Source organism: Chionomys nivalis, chromosome 13 (genome assembly GCF_950005125.1).
Source record: "Chionomys nivalis chromosome 13, mChiNiv1.1, whole genome shotgun sequence".
NCBI lineage: Eukaryota > Metazoa > Chordata > Mammalia > Rodentia > Cricetidae > Chionomys > Chionomys nivalis.
This window is the reverse complement of record NC_080098.1, coordinates 56,707,715-56,731,466: the sequence shown is the minus strand read 5'-3', so window position 1 is coordinate 56,731,466 and position 23,752 is coordinate 56,707,715. Positions and strand designations below refer to the sequence as shown.

At 48.9% G+C, this 23,752-nt stretch overlaps 1 protein-coding gene across 3 annotated transcripts; it reads left to right on the top strand.

The window, feature by feature from the left end:
• Nucleotides 1-891: 891 nt before the first annotated feature.
• Tfap2a (transcription factor AP-2 alpha) lies at nt 892-21,770 on the top strand. 3 transcript variants are annotated; one of them, XM_057787795.1, is made up of 7 exons: nt 892-924; nt 9,912-10,346; nt 13,433-13,484; nt 15,318-15,549; nt 17,328-17,446; nt 19,395-19,536; nt 21,327-21,770. In XM_057787795.1, exons 1-7 carry the CDS (start codon nt 892-894, stop codon nt 21,613-21,615), a joined length of 1,302 nt encoding a protein of 433 aa, XP_057643778.1. In that variant the 3' UTR covers nt 21,616-21,770. The 3 variants fall into 3 exon arrangements, with proteins under 3 accessions (XP_057643778.1, XP_057643776.1, XP_057643777.1); XM_057787793.1 differs by lacking the exon at nt 892-924 and adding an exon at nt 5,158-5,258; XM_057787794.1 differs by lacking the exon at nt 892-924 and adding an exon at nt 8,585-8,667.
• The last annotated feature ends 1,982 nt before the right edge of the window (nt 21,771-23,752 follow it).

Here is a 23,752-nt window from a genome sequence, read left to right as displayed (position 1 = left end):
AAAGTTTTTAATGAAAAAGATAAAGAGCCCGGAAGTCGTATGGGGCGTTGGGGCGTGGGGATGGACCCGGAACCGTGGACGTGGGCTGGTGGGCTTTTTACTTAAGTGTTAAATATTCCGACATAAAAGAGCATGTGTGTGTTTGTAGTTCTCCCCCGACTCCTCTGCCCATGGAAGGAGACTAAATCTCAGAGACAGAAATGAAGCAGAATTGCGAATATCTTCACCTATTGAGCAACATTTGATCTGGAATCCACCGCGGAGGCCGCCCTGGGGGTGGCAGCCAGATCCGCTAAGGCAGGCCGTGCCTTGAAGCCCGTGGGCGGATGAGGAGGAGGGGGTGGGGACCCTTTCACATCACTAGCGTCCAGGTGTGCCCCGACTCTAGGTCTGGGCCCTTCCTCGGGTCTGGCCCATCCCCCCCAGCCCATCCCCCACCTCTAACCCAAAAGTTCCGGGGCCAAGGGAAAGGTGGAATGAGCTTGCAGACGTCCCCACTACACGACTGCTCAAACACGCGCTCACACTCGCGTGGGACTCAGCAGCCTTCAGCAGCCAGTCCCTGGCTCCGGTTCACTGGCCAGGGACTGACCGGGAAAGCGGGTTAGGGCTGTTGGGAAAAGCTGGAGCTGATGGTGAGATTGCCGTGGCTATAAATCCATCACTTCCCAGGTCAGCTCTGAGAGGTGCTGGGACTAGGGCTGGCGGAGTAAATTCCTAGGCCAGCGCGCATGCGTCGGCAGGTAGCAACCCAGTTCTTTATGACCAGGTGAGATGTTGGTGAGCAGGTAAAAAAAGGAGGATTTGCCAAAGCGATTCCAGGGAGCGGGCCAGGCAGAGCCCTCCAGCCCATGCCCGGCGGGGATCCGTCGCCTGGAGCGCTGAGACGCGATGTCCATACTTGCCAAAATGGGGGACTGGCAGGTACGGGGGTTTGCCTTGGCTGGGGCCGAGGTGGGCGGGGGTGGAGCGGAGGAGGGGGCCGGGAGTGGGGAGGCGGAGAAGAAGCTCCGTGGCCCTGGGCAGGGGAGTCCTTGGTGAGGCACGCCTGGCAGCGCCCAAGAGTGCTCCCAGGAGACAGAAGACTGGATAAACCTGCGCAGGCGACAGCCTCAGCGCTGGGGGACAAGAGTGCCGCCTTCCGGGCCGGAGTCCGGGGAAAAGTCCAGCGCACGTTCCACAGGTGGCCCCTGGGGTCACTTGTGGCTTGATCTCCAGCCATTTTCCCACCCTCACCCCAACAGAAACTTAGGTGCATGACTAATTAAGAAGTGGGGAGGGACGCAGGCCTGGAGGTGTGGGTTCCCCTTGGCTGTGCCTGCCTCGCCCTTAGACCCCAGGGCTGCGAGACCGGGTGGGGTTCTGGTTCACCTGTCCGGTTGGTATCCCTGCATTTGGGGGACTTCTGGGGTGGGTGAAAGGGGTTCCGGAAGACTGAATAGAGCCGGGTGACATTTTCTTGAGAGACACTTTTTAAAAGTTTGCCCAAAGTTTAACGATTCGCTCATTCGACTTCCTAGGATGGGTTTTTGGTTCTTGGACTACAGAATTGTGGGTGGTGAATAAAGACTGCAATTTTCAGCACTAGAGCCTGTTAAAGGTAACCCTGCCTGACCGAGGACACCCCAAGGCGGATAGGCGCCTTTTACTGGCCTTTCCTGAGCCACAGACCCCGGCGCCCGCCCCGGGAACGTGTTTCCACACATTCTCCTTTCAGGGAAACAAGGGAGGCTCCAGCCAGGTTGAAGTAGCATGCCACCTCTCCCCGGTCGGGGATTTCATAATAGGAACCGCGGGGCCTTGTTTTTGACCCAGCCAACAGAGGCCTGGTTAGAGCGAGGAGATCCTGTAAGCCACAAGCTTAAGGGGCAATTTGAACCAAAGGCTTAGACCTTCCCAAAGAAAAACCCGAGCTGAAAACTTTGCTCCTCCCAGGGCAAGGCCCTGGAGTTTGGCTTGCTTTTTTTTTTTCTCCCTCTTTCTTTTTGCCTGAGAGTTCCGCCCTAAAGTTCTGAGAGGTGTCTTCATTATATTTCCAGGAGTTGGAGAAAGGAAGCTTTGCGTTTGTTTTCCTCTTATATTTTTTACTTTTATTTGTCAAGTGGATGTTTTTATGCTCTCTCCCTAGTCCAAACTACTAAATAATACTCCTTCCACAAACTTAGGTTGACTTTTTAAGGATGGGAGTCCCACTCCAAGCCAAAATGCTAAAGCTCCACTCCCTGCTCTCCCCACACGGTGTGGGCTTAACTCTCCTTCTGGTTGCTGAAGCTTGGGATGGTTTTCAGTAAATTCTGAAGACCTCTGCAAGGCATGGGAAGATGCCCATCACCCAGGGTCGGCTGAGGCTGGGACCAGGCCTCAGGAATGATGGAGTCCAAGGCCTGTTGCTGAGAGAGCCTTACAGTTTGACAAGAGGCTGGAGCTGGTGGCTTTGAGTTCCACGGGACTACATCCACCAGGCTTGGTCACTCTAGCACACCCCTCCCCCCCACGACTCTATGGATGTTGACGGTCAGACAGAAGATAATTCTGGTCCTGGTATTTCTTTGTTTCTCCTTGGTGTCACTGTCTCGAGATAGAGTTCATTTTCTCAGGTCAGGCCTACATCCTCAGCCCTAACTCCAGGCTTAGCGTTGCTGTCCCAGGGAACCAGGGCCCTTGCCCAGATGCGGCACTGACTGCAATGAGATGGATTGTAGTAATGAAGCCCGTGCAAGCATGAGCTTCGCCTGGCTCGGGGGTGCTATCCGGCTATCCGACTGCTCTCCCCAGCCTTTCTTTCATCGGTGCCCACACCGCGGGCGGCGGCGGCACTGAGCTGCCAGGCCTCAATCTGCACGTCAATGGTGCCCCTGGCGGGAATACAACAACAGTTTAGTAGCCCAGAGCTGGTTTAGAGCCAGAAATCTGCCGGGCACTGAGCAGCGAGGAAAAGGGGAGGGGATGAGGGTTAGCTAGGAGAGGTTCTAACCCCCCCCCCCCAAAAAAAAACGCCTTTCCCTCTAGGTCACAACGGAAGGAAAAGAAAGCGAAACTTAAGAGTTCCCTCAAGCACCCTGGCAAGTCCTAGTTCGCAGGATGTAAAAACCCATGCTCGAAGGCCTAGGAGCGGGCCTACAGGTCACAGGGCACCCTGCTGTCGCTGCCTCTGGGAAGGTGGAGGTACTGGCTCCTCCCAGAGGTTGAGCTCCAGGATTCAAGCCACTTTGCTGCTCAGCAGGCCTTGGGGAAAACCTTGCGGGGTTTGGTTTGGAATGTTGACCATTTTCTGGTCGGAGTGGGGTGCCAAGCTTCTAGACCCATCAGCCAAATAACTGCTTAACTATGAGAAGTCATATCTAGGAAGGAACCAGTCATTAGAATTCCCTTGTCACCTCTGGCCTTGACTCTGGCTTTTTTTTTTTTTTTTTGGGCGGGGGGTGTAGCAAGGTAGGATCTCAAGAAAGAAGAATTGCTCCCCTTCAACTTCGGGTGGTCTTCTTCCCTCTCTTGTCTTTCTTCCACCTGTTACTGAACGCTTGGATTCGGCGAAGTTTTCACTCCCATGATAGATTCACTATAGAAATAATAGGGGAGGCCTAGAGATTTTCTGGGGGGAAAACAAAAAGAAAAAAAGAAAAGAAACAAAGAGAAAAGAACCAGATGAATCAGAAGTCTCTGATAAGATCTGCTGCTGCTGAGCAGTTCTCCACAATTAAGAGGAGAAAGACAGACGAAAATACTTTTTAGAGTGCTAGTGAGGAAACTCAGCCAGAGAAATGCCTGTGTATCAAACTATTACATTAAAGTCTTTAAGGGTTTCTTTCTTAGTTTTAAAATAATTACTAAAAGGGAGAAAGGGACCCCCGGTGGAGCGAGTAAGCCCCTGAGTGGAACTGGAGGGTGGGGAGTGGTCAACTTGGCCAAGGGGGTGTCTCCTTTGGGTTCTTCACCAGCCGGCCGTTGCGCCGCCAACGTGCCGGCGTTAGTAACATCAAATCATGAGATCGCGTCCTTCTTTAATTAAAAAGGAGAATCTTGGGAAAACTGGAGCCGATTAGCACCGGAAGAGTTGGTTCCCAATGATTTATTTTGATGCACGTATGACACGGCACGGAGAGTCTCAGACGCTCCTGGCTCTCTGCTTTTTGGCTCCCTTCAGAAGTGGCTGTGCGGTGAATTATGTTCTTGTCCACGCTGCACCTGGGAAACCTTGCTGCCCAAACACCCCGATGAATTGTCAGTTCGCTCCAGCTTCACACAAACGGGAGCACAATCATTCAACCCCCGTAGCTGTCGAGTAACCTCTTCAGGGTACAACTTTTATTTTACACGTAGCAATTAGGAGATCGCAAACCCCAACCGAGCCACCGGAGCCGGTTGGCAGAATCTCCAACCTGGGGGAAAGCGCAAAGCTAATAAAACTCCCAGGGCGCTGCAGCCCGAGGGGGTAACAGCCACAAGCGGAGGCGATCTCCAGTTGGGCAAAAATCCTGGAGTCACTTTGCTGGTCCTGGTTTGGTGGTTACGATTCATTGCGAAAGGGATAATGGTTTCTAATAAAATCGGACGGGGACGAAAAGCAGATCGGATAGTGGCGGCTGTAGTAGCAGGGGTAGGGGGTACTAAAAGTTGGTCTCTTGGCGCCGCCGGTGGTACCCTGCGTACTACGGAGCTTTATCCAAGGCATCTTTGGCTGGCAAGATCCGAAGACAGGCGAAGGGAAAAGGGATGAAATTGGGCCGGGCTAGGGGCCTCTGGAGCAAGGGAGGGTGGTGGAGCTTTGGGCAGAGCTATTGGGCTAGCAGGCTGGCATGTGGGCGTCTGCTCTGGGAGCAAGTTCGCGGCTTGAAGAGGCCTTTATACCTGGGTCTGAGCGACCGGCGGCAGATTGTGGTCCTGGCGAGCAATTGGACTATTGTTGATATGCTAATGAGGCGATTAGGCTGTTGGTGAAGAGCAGGAAAAGGGAAAAGTTTCTACCATTAGAGGGAGATCTCCGAGCGCACACGGGAGCTCTCTAACCCTTCTCTCCTCCTCCCTCCTCGCCCTTCTCCTCCTGGCCCTCCTCCTCCTCTCCCTCCTCCTCCTTCCTACCCCTTCTCCTCCTCTCCTCCTCCTCCTCCTCTTGTGCTCACCGCCCGCAGCCCGCACTTTGCGCTAACCTAGAGAGTAGCTCCGCTGGGGTGCGAGGCGCAGAGGGGCAAATCCGATCACGCCGATCCATGAAAATGCTTTGGAAACTGACGGATAATATCAAGTACGAAGACTGTGAGGTAAGCACGGCGCCGGCTCAGTCATTCTTGCGGCCACTGGCTTAGAGATCGACCCTCCCTCTCCTCCTCCTCTCCACGCAGCTAGCTGCGAAATGCGGGTGGAAAAAACTTTCACCAGCGCTGCGCCCGCCCCTCGAATTCACCCGAAGAGCACGGGGGAGAAGCCGGAGAGGGTGGACATGGTTCTTGCTTCTTTCACTTTTGTCCTTTGAAGCTCGTGTCCCACTTTCCGCCCCCCCCCTTTTTTTCTGCTTACTTTTGGGTTTGCCTGGGAGTGGAACTAAGAGACAAGCTTGTGGTTTTTTTTTTTTTAAACAATTGCTGGCAACTAGGCACGTGCCTGCGCACTCCAGTGTCTCTTGAGCAAGAATCTGGGGGCACCCACAGTAGCAGGAAGAAAAAAGAAAATGTTCCCCCTTTCACCCACTCCCTGAGATAAATATTCTCTTTTCTTTCATTCATTCTTTTCTTTCTAAAGAGGTTCCCTTCTTGCATTTGGAGAAGGGTCCACACACTTCGCTCTGACCTGGGCCGCACCTTCCTGTAAGCGAGTTCGACTTGGGAGCCCTCAAGTCAGCCTCTGGGCTCACTCCTTAGGTCCTATGTTCCTTGAAGTTCTAAGCAGTTTCTCCCGCCGAGCTATGGGGTGGACACACCCCAATGGTGGTTGGGTGCAGAAACACTACCGGCCTCTCTGTGTCAGGGGGAAACTTGTGCCTGCGGGCGCTTAGCTGCGGGACCCTGAGAATCCTGGCGTGACTGTGGATCACCTCCGATTTTCGAGAGTCCGCTGGGACCACAGAGCACTCCCCTTGGGGACACATTTTAAAACTCAGGGCCCCAGAGCATGACTTTTGAAACAGCCAGGGAGGCATGGAAAAAGAACCTTCCGCTTGCAGGGATCCGGGCCTCGACCTTGGTTTTACAAACCCCATTGAAAGGAGTTGATGAGCGCGTGGTGCAGAGGAGGGATGGGAGACCCGTGATTATCCAAATAAATATGTAGCAGTCTTGACATCTGCTGTTCTTCTTTTGCTTTATTTCTTTTCCCTTTGGCATTTTGAGCTGGGGATTCCGGCAGAAGCGTCTGTGCGCGGGCACAGAGGCAAGGATTCTGTCTTGAAATCAGGAACTGGGTTTGTGTGAAGGAAGTGTCACCCACTCCCTCCCCTTTTCCTTTTTTATACTATCTTGCGTCTTTCTCCTTTCTGGCACCCCCTTTACCCCTTCCTATCCCCAACCAGGTGGATGGGACACCAGGTGGCACCCCATCAGGATCTGCGCATCTCTGGGGGCTCCTGTGGCGGGCCACGAGGGGCGCGGGGAGCCCACGTAGGACCAGACACTTTGTTTTAGAGGCTAAGGGTGCCTTTTGCCGACAGGCCTAGGCACCACTGATTCTCTCTTAGAACAGTTCGTTTCTTAGAGTTCTGAGTTCCTTCCCCAGCCTGGAGACTTTTTTTTACTTTCTTGGAGCCTAAAACTCAGTTCTGGTTGCCGGGGTCCTGAGTGGGAGGGTTGATAGCCCTCGCGTGGTTCCACACACCCAAGGGGTCTTGAGGGGTAGGGGTGAGATGAATTTGAACCCCCAGAAAGACTCTGGAGGTGGGTGAGAGTGGGTGGGTGATGAGAATGGAGTAGGAAAGGAGAAAAAAAAGTCTGGGCAATTTGAACAACTTTGGTGGCGGAGGGTTAGCTAGCGCTAGAGCAGGGATTTCGGGTTTCCGAGCGGGCTTGGAGTTGTCTGATCTGGCTGAGGCTCTGCAGGGACACGCAAGAGGCGAGGTGCCGCTTGTTCCGACAACCGGGCGGGCAGACTGGCAGTGGCGACGCGCGGGGAGAGCTAGCCCTGTCATCTAGGGGGTGTCGGCGGGAGTGGCCCAGCCAGTCCGACGGGTTTGTGCCGGGAGCCGCGAGCCCTTGCCAGAGGCGCCTAGGCTGGGCCGCTTCGCGTCTGTGCGCGCCCGGGGCTGCGTCCGGGCTCCAGCTCCCGGAACCGGGTCCAGGGACCAGGCGAGATCAGAACAGTCGCAGGCGAGGAGCTCACGGCCCCGAGGTCCTAGGGAAGGCAACTCGCGACTGGGCGGAAGACAAGGGTTGGAGAAGCGGGCGGACCGGTCTCAGGCGGGACGCTGGTCATGGAGGAGCAGCGCGTCAGCGGGCAACCGAGTCCCGAGTCCCAGGCCCCGCCGCGCAGCAGAGAATCCCGCGGCCGGAGAGCGGCGGGAAGCACCTCCCAGACGCAGAACCCGGTGGGCAGCCGTGCGCGGGTCCCGGGAGCTCCAGCCCGCGGCGCGCGACCCCCGCTCCATCCCGAGGTCTGCCCCAGCCTTTTAGGTCCGATTGTCCTCCCTCGCTTCCTCTCCCCTCCCCCTCCCCCGCGGGCTCCCCCTCCGCCGCTCCGGCTCGGCCCCCTCCTCCCCCTCCCTCCCTCCTGCCCTCCCTTCCTCCTCCCCGGAGCTCCCTCCTTCCTCCCTCCCTCTCTCCTCTCCTCTCTTCTCCTGTCGCCCACACTTTCTTTCTCGCGCACGCACGCAGACACATTCTCCCTCTTCGCGCTCTCGCCCCTCGGCCTCCCTCTCTCGCCTTCTTTCTCTTTCACTTTTGCAGGCCCTGCAACCTTTTAAAATGTTGCCCCTTTGCTGTGATTCGCCAGACGCCGCGCCGCGGCCCCCCGCACGCTCGCCCGCTCCCTCCGTCGCCCGCTTTTTGTCTCTCGCGCTCCCTCTCCCCACCTCCGATTTGCTACACTGAGACTCCCGTCAATGACTGCATTGAGAGCCGGCTCCGGCGCGAGTTGCCTCTCCGCTTCACGCTCGATTTCCAGGCATTCTTCCCTTATTAAGTATTCGTGTAATATTAATAGTCATGAATATCTGCTATTAGGAGGCTCCAGGAACGCTGCCCAGCGCGGTTATTAGAAGCTGAAGTGAAGCCGCCGCTAAGAAAAGAGGGGGAGACACGGATTAAGGAACACTCACAGACACACACACACACTTCACACACGCACGCACACACACACACACACACACACACTTTTCTCTTTTTTTTTTTTGCATTTTTTGTTTGGTTGGTGTTTTTGTTTTTTTCTTAAAGAACTTTGAATCTTAACCGATCGCGGCAGGATCGTGGGTTTGACCAGCTGAAGGCGCCGCGCGACTCGGTGGTACAAGTTCGGATGGATCCGAGCGGGGCTCCGGCGCTCGCGGGAGCGTCCGCGCGGTGACTGGAGTCCTGGGTGGCGCGGGGCTCTCAGAGTCTTTTGTGTGGGGCTCTCTCGGGCCGCCGGGCCGCCGGGTGCTCCAGGCGTGGTGGTTTTTGGCATTTTTGTTTTGTTTTTGTTTTTTTTCTACCCTGACTGGTTACCCCAGACTCTTCGCAGATGTTAGTTCACAGTTTTTCAGCTATGGTGAGTCCCACCCCACCCCCACCCATCCCTGTTTCCTTAGGAATTCTGTTCCCGAAACCCGCAGCCGAGTTACTGCCCGAGATCCAGGGCTTCTCGGCCCGGTTCCTTGTGGATAACTCTTTCCATTTGCATTCCTATCCCCCTTTCCTCCTTACTCTGGCTCTTTCCATCCCCCAAACCCAACGCGTCGTCACTACCCTGTCCCTGCTGGACCCCTCGGCTCACGCAAACCTACCCCGCAGCTCTTTCCCTGGGCCAGTTTCTCGCCTGGTTCCTCTTTATTTCCTTGTGTCTTCGCTTGTTCCAGAGCCGCTCTCCACATCTGATGCTTAATCCGTCTGTAGGGGAGTGAAAGACGCCCCGGTGCGTCCCCTAGCCCGGGGCCTTGAGGCTGAACCTTGGAGGGTCCCGGGTCTCTGGAACCCACTCTTGGCTTGCTTTTGAACGTAAAGTGAGGGGTTTCTTTTGCCCTTTGGGGCTGGGGTGGAAGGGGCGGGGGCCTCCGCTCCGGGGTGCTCCTCTTTCTTTTAAAAAGAACCCGGTAAGGCAGATCTTTCTATTTTAAACCCTGGTTCGGCGTCCCTTACTCCCCATTCATATCATAAAACAACCCTGCCGTGTAAAAACCTCCTAACAGAGGAAGCGGAAAAGACAGACCCCCCCTCCGCCCCACTTCAACCATGCAGTTAAAGCCTTTAAGCTGGTAATTTAAACGCGTGCTTTCTTACGGCCCCTGTGCGAAACATGTTTCTATTTAAATAGTCGTGAAATGGTAATAGTCTTTGAAGGTTTATGATTTTCCCCCTCCAGATTAAAGGAAGAGTAAACAATAACGCAATGGCAGACAGGTTCAGATCCGGGAAAAGCAAAGGCCGCTTCTGCTGTTTAATATTTAGTGGCTGTTTGAATTTTGCTTAAGGGAGGTTTGGTACTGCGGGTATTAAGGGCTATACTACAGGACATCTTTTTTGCATCTCCTTTCCTCCTTGGAGAAGAATGTCTGGGAGAGTGTGCTGTACCCCCAGATTTACATATTCTGATTTCTTTGCGTGTTTTGGAAAGGCCTGCCCCACTTCTTGGGTATTTTCCAATGCGAACAAATGTAGCGTAGACACCCCCCACCCCAGCGTCCTGCGGAGGGGAATGGGCGATTTCCCCACACCGGCTTGGGGAATGGATTTAGTGGGGGCAGCTAACTCTGCGCTCATTTCTTATTCTTTCCCTTTCGTCTTGCTTTCTTCCAGGACCGTCACGACGGCACCAGCAACGGGACTGCACGGTTGCCCCAGCTGGGCACTGTAGGTCAATCTCCCTACACCAGCGCCCCGCCGCTGTCCCATACCCCCAATGCCGACTTCCAGCCTCCCTACTTCCCCCCGCCCTACCAGCCCATCTACCCTCAGTCGCAAGATCCTTACTCCCACGTCAACGACCCCTACAGCCTGAACCCCCTGCACGCCCAGCCACAGCCGCAGCACCCGGGCTGGCCCGGCCAGAGGCAGAGCCAGGAGTCTGGGCTCTTGCACACGCACAGGGGGTTACCCCACCAGCTGTCGGGCCTAGACCCTCGCAGGGACTACCGGCGGCACGAGGACCTCCTGCACGGCCCACACGGGCTCGGTTCCGGGCTCGGGGACCTCCCGATCCACTCCTTACCTCACGCCATCGAGGACGTCCCGGTAAGAGGCGGTACTGCGGGCCGCGGGGAGGGAACGCAGCCCTAGGCTCACCTGCCCTCCCGGAAGCTTCCTGGAGCCCAGGCCTGCGGGGCCTTGGTTTTCCTCAATAATAATAATTGGGACTGGAAGTGATACTCACTTAAACCACTGGATTTAAAAATGAAAAAGTAATTGAGAACAATGCTTCCTGGGGCTCGCACAACAATGCCTGGCTCACCACTTCGAGGCAACACAAAAATGGATCAGGCGATTGTCACCCTTCATTGTAGCGTCTCTCTCCGTGACAATAAATTGTGTAGATTGTGGGGGAGGATTTAATTCCATTGCTGAATGTGTCGTGGGGATTTCTCGCTGTTCTAGGAAAGAGGTTAAATTTAGCCCAGAGAGCTGCTGCTCAAAGGCGCTCACAAAGTAAAAGAAAGTGTGAGAGACTCAGGAAAAAGGTCCTTGAACCGGGTTTTATAAACATTAGTGAAACCCAGAAGTTATGCCTCCCCTATCCTGATCAAAGGGAAGCAAGTAGCAAATCCAAGCACAGGGACCTTAAAATGCAGCTTTCTTCTCTTCCTGGGGGTGCTAAGTGGTGACCTCATAAATCATTAGCTAGGTTCCCAACGCCTATCAGAATCTGCTACACTGCATATTCAATTAAATGTTTGGAGACTATTGGGCACTGCGTTGAATTCTAATTCAGTTATCAATAAATGCGGTTTAAAATGATTTCTAAATAAGGACGGCCTCAGCACATGTACTGTTTACAATGTAATTCAGGCTATTGATAATTTGAAAATACTTTTTAAAATTAAATTGCAGCCAGCATCTCAACTTCAGCTCTATAAATTTATGGTTTTCTCACAATCTTCCTGAAATGGAATTAGAATATATATATATATATATATATATATATATATATATATCGCTGTAAAGGCTTCTCTTAAAGATACTTTTCCTTTCTTTGGAAAGGAAATGTATCTGGATGTGATTTTTGCTTAAATGCTATTTCAAATTACTGCATCAAATATAGCAGCGGTATGTCTGTTGACAGTTTAATGATTGCTGAATTAGATTGTAAGGAAAACGGCCACATGAACTTACCTGATTGCCTGGCAGATTTAAAACGTTCTTGAAGTTCTACAGGAAAATAGAAAATTTATTACCTCTCTCATTTAGCCCAGTTAATCACTGAAATTTGTTAGTTATGCTTAACAGCCTTGCATGGAACACAGGAAAGTAGGCACTTGATCCAATGCAAGGCTTAGTGAGCTGTGTGTGTGTTGTGTGTGTGTGTGTTCATATTTATATGTTGTTAGAAAATGATGCTTAGTGAATCTGAGGCAATATTTCATAAAATTAATTTTGAACAAAACTAGAAGTTATGATGATTTTAATTTTCGTTCTCATAGGGTCTCTGAATTCTTTTCTTTGCCTGCTTTCTGGGAACACTCCAATAGCAAAATAGTATCTTAAGCCTGTGCAGTGGAAATAGGTTTACTTCTGCAAAAATATCCTGTGGTTGGTGGGGATTCTTAATAGCTGTGTGGTCACTCTTTGTGCTGAAATTGGTCAGTAGGAGAAATTAACCAAATGATCATATAAAAACAAGAAACTCAGTTGCTGTTCTTCCCACCCTCCCCCACCTTTCAAGGAAAAAAAAAGATCTTTCAAAGGAATTTGGGTCAGGAAAAGGGTTGTTTTCAATTTTCTCATTGCTGCCACAGTTAACTTTTAATAAGAATGACTGCTAAATATTTAAGAAAATCAAGTCAATGGTGAAAATTATTTAATCATTAATATCTCAGTGGGGTTTTAAACTTAACAGTCTTCCCTGTTTGGACAAGGTCTAGCTAGAAATAACAGAAATAAAAGTATTATGCCACAGTACATTTACTTTACGGGTTTAGGGTGCATGCATAAAGGGATCATATTTCCCCATATAGTTAAAACACACGAACTGCAGCAGTAGTCATTTCTGAACATTTCTCAATTTAATTATACTTAAATCCAGAAGCACTTTAGGCAAGTTACAAATGAGAGCATTGAGTATAATAAAACCTGTAATAAAGCAACTTAGTACCATCCACCCGGAATCATTGCGATCAGGCACAATTAACAGGAGCATAAATCCAAGACAGAATGGAAAATGTTCGAATCAGTATTATTGTTGGACAAAGACTAGAGAAGGAAGTAATAGTTTTTTAAATGGCAATGCCTGGGCTTGGTAACGATTGCGAAATCTTCTCTCTCAGCAACCCTGGTGCTAATTTGTAAACACAGCCAGACATTATATTGCCTGTCAGTTTCTGCATTAGAAAACATGATTTCATTTTACTTTCTAATCACGTTTTGATTCTAGCACACACACATGCACACATGCACATGTATACCCATCCATCTGTAAAAAGAGAGAGAGATGAGAGACAGAGAAAGGGGGGGCGCCCCACACTGCTGCTGGACAACGGGAAGGCAGCCTCAGAGGGTTTTTGTCCCTGATAGTTCCATAGTTCCACATTCCTGCCAGATTTACTGTAGGCAGCAGCTTTTTTTTGAAGAAAATTGCTTCTAGTTTTCCTTGAGTGAAGGGTGTGTGTGTGTGTTGGTGCTTTGTTGCGTTACCTGCAGGGTTTCCAACAATCTGCTCTTGCTCCTGCCCCTGTCATTTCTTCTATTGTGTTTCCTTGGCCTTGGCTGCCTGGACACTGGGATCCCCGAGGTTCCTGAGCTGCTTAGAGCTGCTAAAGCTAGGTGCATTTCTAAAGGTTGAGATGCCTGTGAGAAAGATTAGGAACTCCCAAACTTCATTTAATTTTCAAAGAAAGTTTTATTTCCCCTTCCCGTCCTCTTCATCGTGGATTATCTGCGGGGGTGGGGGGGGAAGGGAGGGAGAAATGGGTTGTGGGCGTACAGTGAAACCTCTCGAGTTTTAAACCTCTAAATTCAGTAAGCCAAGATGAGATGTTTATATATAAATGTCATTATGGGGAGGGGCACTCCCATCCTCCACCTTCCCCTCCCCCACCTTCCAGGGAATATTCATTTCCTTTTGTTTTGATTATACACTTACATTCATGTGTATCCTTTTGTTGCAGCACGTAGAAGACCCGGGTATTAACATCCCAGATCAAACTGTAATTAAGAAAGGTAAGCCATTTCCTTCTGCATTCCAAGCATGTCCTTACAGGCAGAGTGCTATTTAAAAGAACTTGCCGGGCTGTATTTATTTTTTTTCAAATAGGATTTCCTAAAGGCTCAGAATTAGCAAATAGGCATAGAAGAACAGCGCTTAAAGAACCGGCTTTCGGGATCTTGGTAATGGCAACAGGCTAGCTTTGTTCTGATCGCGATTTCAGCGCTGAATTTAGTTTAATCATATTTGGACAAAATGAAATGTGCAATAGTTGACCTGATTTGGAAGTGGCATTTCAATTTGGAAATGGTTTCATAGTTAATTCATTGTGTGGAGTTAAAGGCCATGAGGGTTAAAAAGTGTATCAAGCTGAAATAATACAAATAATTTAATAGTAATGAAAAGACAGATGAAAAAAAAGCACTCTATTGGGGGAAGAAAACTTGCATGCTCTCTGATTTTGTTTCTAGTCTCTTGATGGAGTCTCAGGGCTTTAAAACTTGGAGAATTGGGTTAACAAAAATTTAGCTTTTGGTCAAAAGTAGCATCTTGAAGATGCCACTATTAACCTACGTATTTAGAAAAGAAATTGTCAAAAATGTGTTACATGGTTTGAATGAATTTATCATCTGCATTGTGCTTAGTGGGTAGAAATAAAGTTTCTTGCATTAAATGCAGTAGCAGTATTTTTTTGTTGTTATGGGGGAAATAATTTCAGGGTTCTAGGCACCACCAGAGGACGATGGTAGAGAAAATGTTCTCATTTCTAACCCCAATAAGTATACTGTTAGCTAGTTTAAAGTTTCATTTTTGCATCTGTGAAGTCTTTGTCATGTCAAATTAGATGTGCAAGGGATAAATCTTAAGAGGTGCTCTTTCCAAGTCGACATGATAATTGGCTCTTTTATTAGTAATCTCTCAAGAGTTCGTTTAACTCCTATTGTCTCTATTAGCCTCCCCAGAGCTATTAATGTCACAAGTGATCTATCCAAAACCTAGAGCCCTCACCTCCCCATATGACTAGAATATCCCCATTAACAAAACAAAACAAACAATAACAATAACAGAAAAAACATGAGAAGCGTTGTGATGAGACTGTGTGTTTATTATTATATGTCTCCATGTGGAATTTTAAGACTCAAATGCCTTGTACTTAAATGGTTGCCGATGCATCTGAATTATATTGGTGTTAAGAAATGGACCCCTCGTTTGGCTTGAATTTGTTTTCTAACAATGGTAGGTCCAACAATGAAGAGCTTATGGTTTTAACTGATTGTATGTCCTACCCCCCATCCCTTTGAAGGGACTTAGGCAGACAGGGTTCATTTAGTATTTGCTCAACAAAAGGATGCATTCCTAGTGTTCAACTGTAGGCCTATTCTTGAGTCCCGTTCAAAACTGGGCTTGGAATGATCTCCCAAACCCGTGTGTCTTTCAAAACGGAACATAAGGGTCTATCGATGAAAAGACGTTCGTGTTGTGTGTGACAACAGAATCCGCCACTTGCCAGTCAGCTAAATGGAATGTTCATTTACTGGCTGCTGCAGCCATCGAAACTATCCGCTGGTTTTAATGGCAATTTCTTTCCGCACTGAGCCTTTCGTCCGCAAAACCCGGACCACATCAACCCTGCCCTGGGGTTTGCACATGAAACCCACCCGCTGTCTCCCCCAAACAAACACCGTCTCCATCTCTCCGGAGCCCTCCGCGAGTCCCGGGAGTAGCGACAGCACCAGCCACCTCTAGATAGCTTGCAGCAAGGCTGATGGCAGGAAGCCTCTGCGGGATTCTTGAGCTGAGCAGCGCGCGGTCGGCCGGTCCCTCAACACGCGCGTCTGTCTCCGCAGGCCCTGTGTCCCTGTCCAAGTCCAACAGCAACGCCGTCTCCGCCATCCCCATCAACAAGGACAACCTCTTCGGTGGCGTGGTGAACCCCAACGAAGTCTTCTGTTCAGTTCCGGGTCGCCTGTCGCTCCTCAGCTCCACCTCGAAGTACAAGGTCACGGTGGCGGAAGTACAGCGGCGCCTCTCACCGCCCGAGTGTCTCAACGCCTCGCTGTTGGGCGGAGTGCTGCGGAGGTGAGACCCGGCCCCGCCCACCTCGCCCCGCCCCGCTCACCTCGCCCCGCCCCGCCCTGCGGATGCGCCCCAGTGCGCCTGCGCGGGGCAGTAGCTGTCCCGCACGCTGGCAGGAAAAGGGGCGGGGAGGAGAAGGGAGCCATGTGGGCGGGACTAGAAGTGAAGTGGGGGGGGGGGAGAGTGAGGCGGCGCGCCTGCGCACTCCGGGGACTCGGCTTTCTTCAGCACGCACGCGCAGCTCTCACTGCTATGGGCTCAATCCCTGCCTTGACAGCCATGGGGCGCAGTGCAGCTGCCTTTTCCCTGGTTGCGCACAGGTTACAAGCTCAGGAAAACTTCTGGGCTCCTTGCTTTGCCTTACCACACTGTAGGGTCTCTGATGGGAACCGGCCACCCTTGAGTGGAGCCTGGTTCCCAAGTAAAGCAAGAGAATGACTTCAGCTTGCTGCATGCTTCTCCTACCCTGGTTGCTGGCATCTCCCTCCTGAAGGCATCCCCTACCCCCAACCCCAGAGGCGCTGGCTTTTGAGGGTTCTGATTTACTGTGATATGTGACAGGCAGTGTTCAGGGCACATTTCCAGTTTCTAGTCATTATATGTAGTCGCTCTCGGGGACTGCATCCGTTAACACAGGATTCTCACCTCTCTGAGGTGGAGTGAGCCCTTTAGTAGATAAAATTTCATAAGGGCCAGTTGTGTGTCCTTCTCCATCTTAGAAGTCTACCCAACGGTGTGAGTTGTAGGCTTACTGTTAGTTTTGACCACAAAAGCATGTCTCTTACTATCTTCTCCATAAGAGACCATAATTCACTGTCTAACTTTTTTTCCTGGAGGTGGGCCTTGGTGAGTACAGCCCACCTACATCCCCTTAGAGGGTTTTGCAGAATATCAGCAACTCTCATTTTCGCTCAGTCATTTGGTTTTTTTCCCCCTGAGCTCTTTTACTGCCACAGATCTTTCTCTGCCCTCTGCTTTTCCTCCCCTTCCCCCATCACCAATATCGGAGACTGCTTACCTAAGGGAGTATAATCTAATCCACACAATTAAAGAACCACTTGAGTAGGGAATAAAATCTGAAATTAATTAATTTGCTGTTTTATTTAAACAATTTATCTTAACCACTTTCTGATTATGGGAGTCTATTTAGACATCTATTTAGAGGTGCCTCTATTGTCTCTGAAATCGGGGAGACTTTTGAAGGCTGCTATCAGCCCTCATCCTTTTGGCATTTCCAGTTACGCTCCTGATGTGGCGTGTAAACAGTTGTCGAGATGCATTTCCCATTGGGACCAAAGCCAGAGCATGAAATGTGAGCGTGATGATAACTTTGGTTGCTGGGAACGACCTAACAGCAGACCTTGTGAAGACAATTTAAAGACCCCACTGGGCTTTATGTTCTTGTAGCAACAGGGAAAACACACAGTAATCAGCTGATCTCAAGAATACCTCCAACTCTAGAGTTCAGATGTGTGTGTGTGTGTGTGTATGTGTGTCTCTGTGTGTGTGTTGTTCTTCAGAGAACTGGAAAGTGAAAAGCTCCCAACCTGCCACAGTAGTTGCAACTGTAACTGAACACAGTGGGAGCTTTACAGTTGGACAATCCTTTATCTCCTATGATCTTTCTGTACAGTTAGTTCCTTAGGCTCTTGTCCCCTGCCTTGGGGTCCTGCCTCTCAGTTTTTAAGAACATGTTTCAGAAAGTATTCAAAATGGCTTTAATGTGACGAAGAGCAGGTCAGTATTTTCTAAATCCCTGTCTCCACGTGTTTATGAAACAGAGCGAAGTCTAAGAATGGAGGAAGATCTTTAAGAGAAAAACTGGATAAAATAGGATTAAATCTGCCAGCAGGGAGACGCAAAGCTGCCAATGTTACCCTGCTTACATCTCTAGTGGAAGGTAAGCGAATCCACTTGCTAACTAGAAGGGAATTGTTGTCTGGGCAAATGGATAATATTTAGTGGCCAGATGTTGGAGTGTGTTTTGTGGACTTGGATGGTTTCACCTTTCCATAGAATATAACTATAACTGGAAGTGAGCAGAGTTCTGGGGTGTCAAGGAAAAACAAGAAACAAAACAAAACAAAATGTCCAGAACCTATTTCTATACACTCATGCCTGTATGTTGCTCTTCCTCTTTGCCACAAACTTGCCTTGTCCTAAGCACAAATCTGACCTAAACAGTGCACAGATCTAAGAGTTACACACTCCCTGGGTTCCTGCCTCCTCTAAAGAGCTCAGCGGTAAATCACCTAAGTTATTCTGACATCTGCATTTGAGAAATGCGTGACCATTATTTCCTGAATTAATTTGGGAATCTTTGACCTGCAACCTGATTTAAGACCATCCTGAAAGCTCAGGGTTCAAAGCCCTTGTAGGCTGCTGTTTTCTAAACATACACTTTCTTATCTTTTGCTTCACTGTGCTTCTTTCTCTCCAGGAGGGGAAGAAAGTGAGCAATTTTAGAATTTGGATGGTCAGATACAGAAAGAGAAAAAGAGGCAGACACATTGTCAAAGAGTTTCTTGTGACAGGTTTTTAGCACACGCCCTTCCAAATTCCTTAAGCCAAAACACCATCCCTGTCCAGTTATACAAAACCTGTCGCCAGAATCTGCTCACATTCCTGCCTCCTAGATTCCTATCTTTTTCTGATATTCACTTGGTGTAAGGTTGGGATTCAGGGTTGGGGCGAATGCATGATTTTCTTGTGCTTTTCTTTGTGGCCTGTTATAGCTCATGTTAATAGTAAAATAAAAAGATGGTGATTTATTTTTCCCAGGCAGTTTTAAGGCCTGCATTCGTATTTCAGTGAGGCAGATTTATCTTATTTGCATAGTGTGTTGGGGAAGATACTGCCATTGCATACAAGTTTTTTTTGGAAGTTTCTAGAAAGCATCTGAAACAAATGCTTCTGAGGAGGAATGCTATGATTTCCATGTGTTAAATGGTGTTGAATATGATGATAATGTAATTTAAAAAAGAAAAAAAAAAACAACCCCAGCCATTGTTCAGGTCCCCAAATTCAAATACAGCTACATTATATTAAAATAATGGTAGTCTGTAGAAAACCCACTATTCATATCCTACCCCCCAAATTATACATCATGCAAATGGTGGTGGCAGCTGAGGATGGAGTGTGAGAGTTGGTCTGGGTCTGGGGGTTGAGAGCTGCAGTGGGGAGGCAGTTTCTGGAGAACTGTTATTGTTTGTGATCCGCTCCATTTTATGGAAACAAGCTCTGCGGAGAGGGCTTTGATGCTCTAATTGGCGCATGCGTTCTTCCGGAGCTGGAGCTAATGGCAGGAAGCCCTGCAGTAAAAACCAACTGGTTCAGGAAATTAAAACCAAAGATTCGAAAATCAACAACACAGACAGACTCAGTGGAGTGACCCTCAAATCCTCCTGGTTAATCGGCTTGGATGAACAGATAATTATATGTGATCAAGTTAAAATGTAAACTCTCAGTTGTTCCCTTGCTGAAAAGCTCGAGGAGTAATTATGAACCATCATTGATGAATGTGTTGATAGGTGTGAGTTTGAACAGCGGGGCCATTTTCAAACGGAAGTAGGGGAAACTAGTTAGGGATGGGTAGGGGGCGAAAAGGGAGGATTAACATTTTCAAACCCTTTTGACCTTGTAAGCCAACTTGGCACTTTTACGGGTGAGTACAGTCTCCAGGTCTCACAGAGGAGAAATATCTAAAGTAAGAAAACAAGGGGTTTCTGTTCCTTCCAACTTTTAGGGAAGAAAGTTAAGGGAGTTGGGCGTGGAGAGGAAAGGGAACTTTGATCCCAATTCCTTCCTTCTCTGGCCCTTACTTCTTCCCTCCTCCTACCTCTTGCCAGGAGAAGCAGTGCACCTAGCCAGGGACTTTGGGTACGTGTGCGAAACTGAATTTCCTGCCAAAGCAGTAGCGGAATTTCTCAACCGACAACATTCCGATCCCAATGAGCAAGTGACAAGAAAAAACATGCTCCTGGCTACAAAGTAAGGCGTCTCCCTCTGCTGGGTCTAGGCTGCTCGCTGCCGAAAGAATCTTAGCCTATGCTTTCTTCTCTTTTCCATTCTTATGGAGCAGCTTTTGCTGGGAATACTGAAGGCAGGACACAGACATGAATGAGCACAGTCTGCTTCCCCTGAGGAAGCAGACTGTGTACTGTCAGTGTGCGCCCTGTGTTCCCCCTCACTCCAGTCTCTGTCTCATTTGCTAACTTTTAAATGAATGGGAGTGTGCGTGGTATGTGGCAGGCATTTCACTGAAAGGGCGTGGATTTGTGACAGCTTTGTTTCGTGGGAAAAAAAAAATAGAGTCAAGCCCTCAAAGGTACCCACCAGGCTCACCTAGGTCCACATTTTGTCTTTATCAGCATGTTCTCCAAGAGCAAAGATTAAGGCGGGACCTGCAAAATGTGCCATCCAAAACTGCCCTACTTTCACCTCTAATCTGGATTCCATTTTTCCATTCTCTTCTAGCCTCAAAAGAGCCCCTCCGCCCCCCCCCCACACACATGCAGAGACAGACAGACAGCATCACAGTCACACTTACCTGTAGTTTTAGCCTACAGGGAAACTGTCAAACAGGTTTCAAGATGGCCCAAGTTTATCTTCCCATAGGTGCCTGGGCTGAATTAGACTTCTCCAGATAGAAGAGAAAATGACTGTCTTGATATGTTTTCTGGAAACTTAGAAGGCTTGTTTAGAAGTCCTTAATTATGCAAAGCTGGCGTCGATGGCACTGTAGCAGGGAATTGTGAGGCTGAGGCTTGGGTGGGATGGTTTCTGGCCTGGTGCCATTGCTTCCTGGGTCACCATCGCAGGAAGGCCTGCTAGAGCTGGCTTCCAGGGCCAGCCAGACTTCCTGGGTCTTTGAGACAGTCTGTCACCTGAGAGCTCACATTTTTTTTTTTTTTTTTTTTTTTTTTTTGGTTTTTCAAGACAGGGTTTCTCTGTGGTTTTGGAGCCTGTCCTGGAACTAGCTCTTGTAGACCAGGCTGGTCTCGAACTCACAGAGATTCGCCTGCCTCTGCCTCCCAAGTGCTGGGATTAAAGGCGGGCGCCACCACCGCCCGGCTTAGAGAGCTCACATTTTCTACTAGATTTGCTGACCACCAAATCACTGGGGCACCCCTGTCTCTGTCATCCAGTCTTGGGTTTGAAGATAGAAGCCTTCAAGTTGAACTTTTGCATGAGTTCTGGGGATCCGAACTCAGGACAAGCTTTTACCCAGTGAGCTCTCTCCCCAGCCCCACTGTTGTTTTTAAAAAACCAAATTTGCCTTTCTGTCGAAATTCAAAGCTCACTTGGTTTGAAGGTCAGTGAGAGCAGACATCAGTCCACCACCTCTGACTGTGGTTCCTTTGGAGGTGTGGGAGGTCAACTCCGATGATATTTTGAAAAGCAAAACTGATGGTTCTACAGTCCTGAAGAGGGACACTTGTGTTTCTAACTTCCGGCGCAACTCTACTTTGTCCTCATCTAGCCCTAGCCCGTAATATGCTTTCCTATGTTCAGGGTGTTTGCTGTGAATGAGAAAGATCCAGGCAGAAGTTTGTTGTGCCTAAGGGGTGGGGGTGGGGAGAGAAGGGAAGGTCTTTTTTGAGTTTAAGGGAGGAGAGATGGTTTAGCTGTGACAGGCTTTATCCTTCTGAGTGCCTGGTCTAGGGTCCTGAAGGTGGTTGTGGGGCCTAGGTGGCAGAGGTGAGTGCAGGGAGAGATGCTTTTTCCTCTGCCTCTAAGGCTTGACTGGAGCTTCACCTTGCTCTCTGTTCCCAATGCAGACAGATCTGCAAAGAGTTCACTGACCTGCTGGCCCAGGACCGATCTCCCCTGGGGAACTCGCGGCCCAACCCTATCCTGGAGCCTGGCATCCAGAGTTGCTTGACCCACTTCAACCTCATCTCCCATGGCTTCGGCAGCCCGGCGGTGTGTGCAGCGGTCACCGCCCTGCAGAACTATCTCACCGAGGCCCTCAAGGCCATGGACAAAATGTACCTCAGCAACAACCCCAACAGCCACACGGACAACAGCGCCAAAAGCAGTGACAAAGAAGAGAAACACAGAAAGTGAGGCTCTCCTCCCACCCCGCGCCCACCCGCCTCACCGGCCCGCGCCCCCACTCGCCCTTCCCCCACCCGGCAGGTGACCGCTCCGGGACCAGTCACTCCTAATGCTGCTGCTACGCCGCGCTGCCGCGCCGCCCCTCGTCCCCGGTCCTCGGGACTGCTCTCTCTCCTCGGGACTGCTCTCTCGACTGCCAGTGAGGCAGTCGCTGCCTACTCAGCGCCCTGCCTCAACTTCCCCATCAGCACCAACACTCCCTTTCCCTCATCTGGAGCCTAAAAGAACAGAACAGGTCCTGAAGCCAGCAAAGAAAAGTTCTGTCGCGTTTGTGAACCTTTTTTTTTTTAAATCAAATCAACAACAAACATTAAAACTTTTTTTTCTAAAAAAAAGAACGTTAAAAAAATTTAAAAAGTATATGAGCTTCATGGGACTAACTCATCGCCTTCCCTTGCATACTTCAGATTGTAGCCATACTTAAAAAAAAGGCAAAGAGGATAATGACATTTTTATCAGTATTGTGAATAAACTTGAACACAAATACAGAAGTTCTATGTCCTGTCTTCAGTTGTAGAAGTTGTCTCTGCAAGGTGCCCACTTGAACTTCCTCTGATGACACAATCCACACTTCTATAAGGGAATCAGTGTTCACGTCTCTGTATATATTTATTTATGTGTAATTTAATGGGATTTGTAAATATGGTGAGTCTGTTTTAAACCTTTTTTTTTTATTTATCTGGTGATCTCGTTTACCTCCTGTTTCGTGGGTTTTGGATCCTCCCTATTAATTTTTCATGTGGTTTTACTTACTTAGAAACCCAGGGTTTGGGTGATTTCCCCCTCCCCTTCTGGAATTCATGAATTTAGCCCCTTGGTAGCATGTTAATGATGATAATGAAACAGCTGAACAAAACTTTTTAAAAGTAAAATAAAATTTTATATATAATTAGTATTCCATTTAGATTTTCATTGAACTGAAAGGAAAAAAAACAGAGTGATATTGGGACATCATTGGAGAGATTTTTTTTTTTAATGGTTTGATAACCCTCCTATGGAATCGTGGGGAGAAAAATAAAGTTTATTTGAGTTCCTTGTGCTTCCTTAAAAGCGTCCTCTGAGCAATAAATGAATATTGTCTTTAAACCAAGGGTTAGGGATTTCTCTGTGCTCTCTCTCTCTCTCTCTCTCTCTCTCTCTCTCTCTCTCTCTCTCTCCCTCTCCCTTTTTGTTCAACTTCAAGCATTTGCGACCACCTGGTATTCCACGTCTTCACTGGCCACATTGGAAGCAGTTCTCGATGTACTGTGCTGAGTTGCGCTGCCAGTAGTTTCCATGCCTGTCAATGTATCATAGTCCTTTGTTGCCCAGATAAATAAATATTTGATACGCTTTATGTCGATTTTTTTTATTCAGTGGCTGTCTTTACCCAGGCGTATTTTTGTTCTTGGCAGTATTTTTTATTCAGTATGGTTACAGTAATTGAGTTTAACTCTCCCTTGGCAATTGCTCTTTGCAATAAGCAGCTGAACCCATTGTTTCCCTCAAGTATAATAAAAACTTACTTTCAACTTGGAGTTCAGAGCAGGGTATCATTTAGATATTCCACTGAGTCTGTATTCAGACAAATGACACAATAAAACCCAATGTATTCTTTTGGATAAAAGATTGTTTGTACTGCTAAAGGAATGACGTACTATTGCTTCCTGACTGGGGGCATTAACTTTATTATTAAAAATAAAGTTTTATTTTATTTATGTTGATCCTTTAGCTTTTCATTTGCATTTTGGAAGCCAACATATTTAAGCCCTCAAAACTAAACGTTAGGAATGACAAAGCTGGTAGCATGTGGAAGGACCGAAGACGCTCTCCCTCCCATAACTGCATTCCAGTCTGTCTCAGAAGAAAGCTCAAATGGGAAATGATTAGTTCATTAGCAAAAGGAGATGCGCATTTTCATCTTCGCTTGTTTGCCTAGGTTTTTATGGCTTAAGTTAACCCTATTTCCCAGGGAGGAGGAAAGGTGCCAGAAAGATATGTGGTCCACAGAAAGAGAGGCCAGTTGCCCCCATTTGCTCTAATATTTCATTTGGACATGAATTTGCTACTGGAGCCAGTAGAGGGGAATGGCAAAGTAGGTGGATCC

Excerpts from the sequence above, each read along its gene's own strand:
- Tfap2a (XM_057787793.1), top strand. The coding sequence starts at position 5,208 with ATGAAAATGCTTTGGAAACTGACGGATAATATCAAGTACGAAGACTGT. Across the intron at positions 5,259-9,911 it reads TCAAGTACGAAGACTGTGAG|GACCGTCACGACGGCACCAG; the intron begins GTAAGCACGGCG and ends GCTTTCTTCCAG. Across the intron at positions 17,447-19,394 it reads GCTTACATCTCTAGTGGAAG|GAGAAGCAGTGCACCTAGCC; the intron begins GTAAGCGAATCC and ends ACCTCTTGCCAG.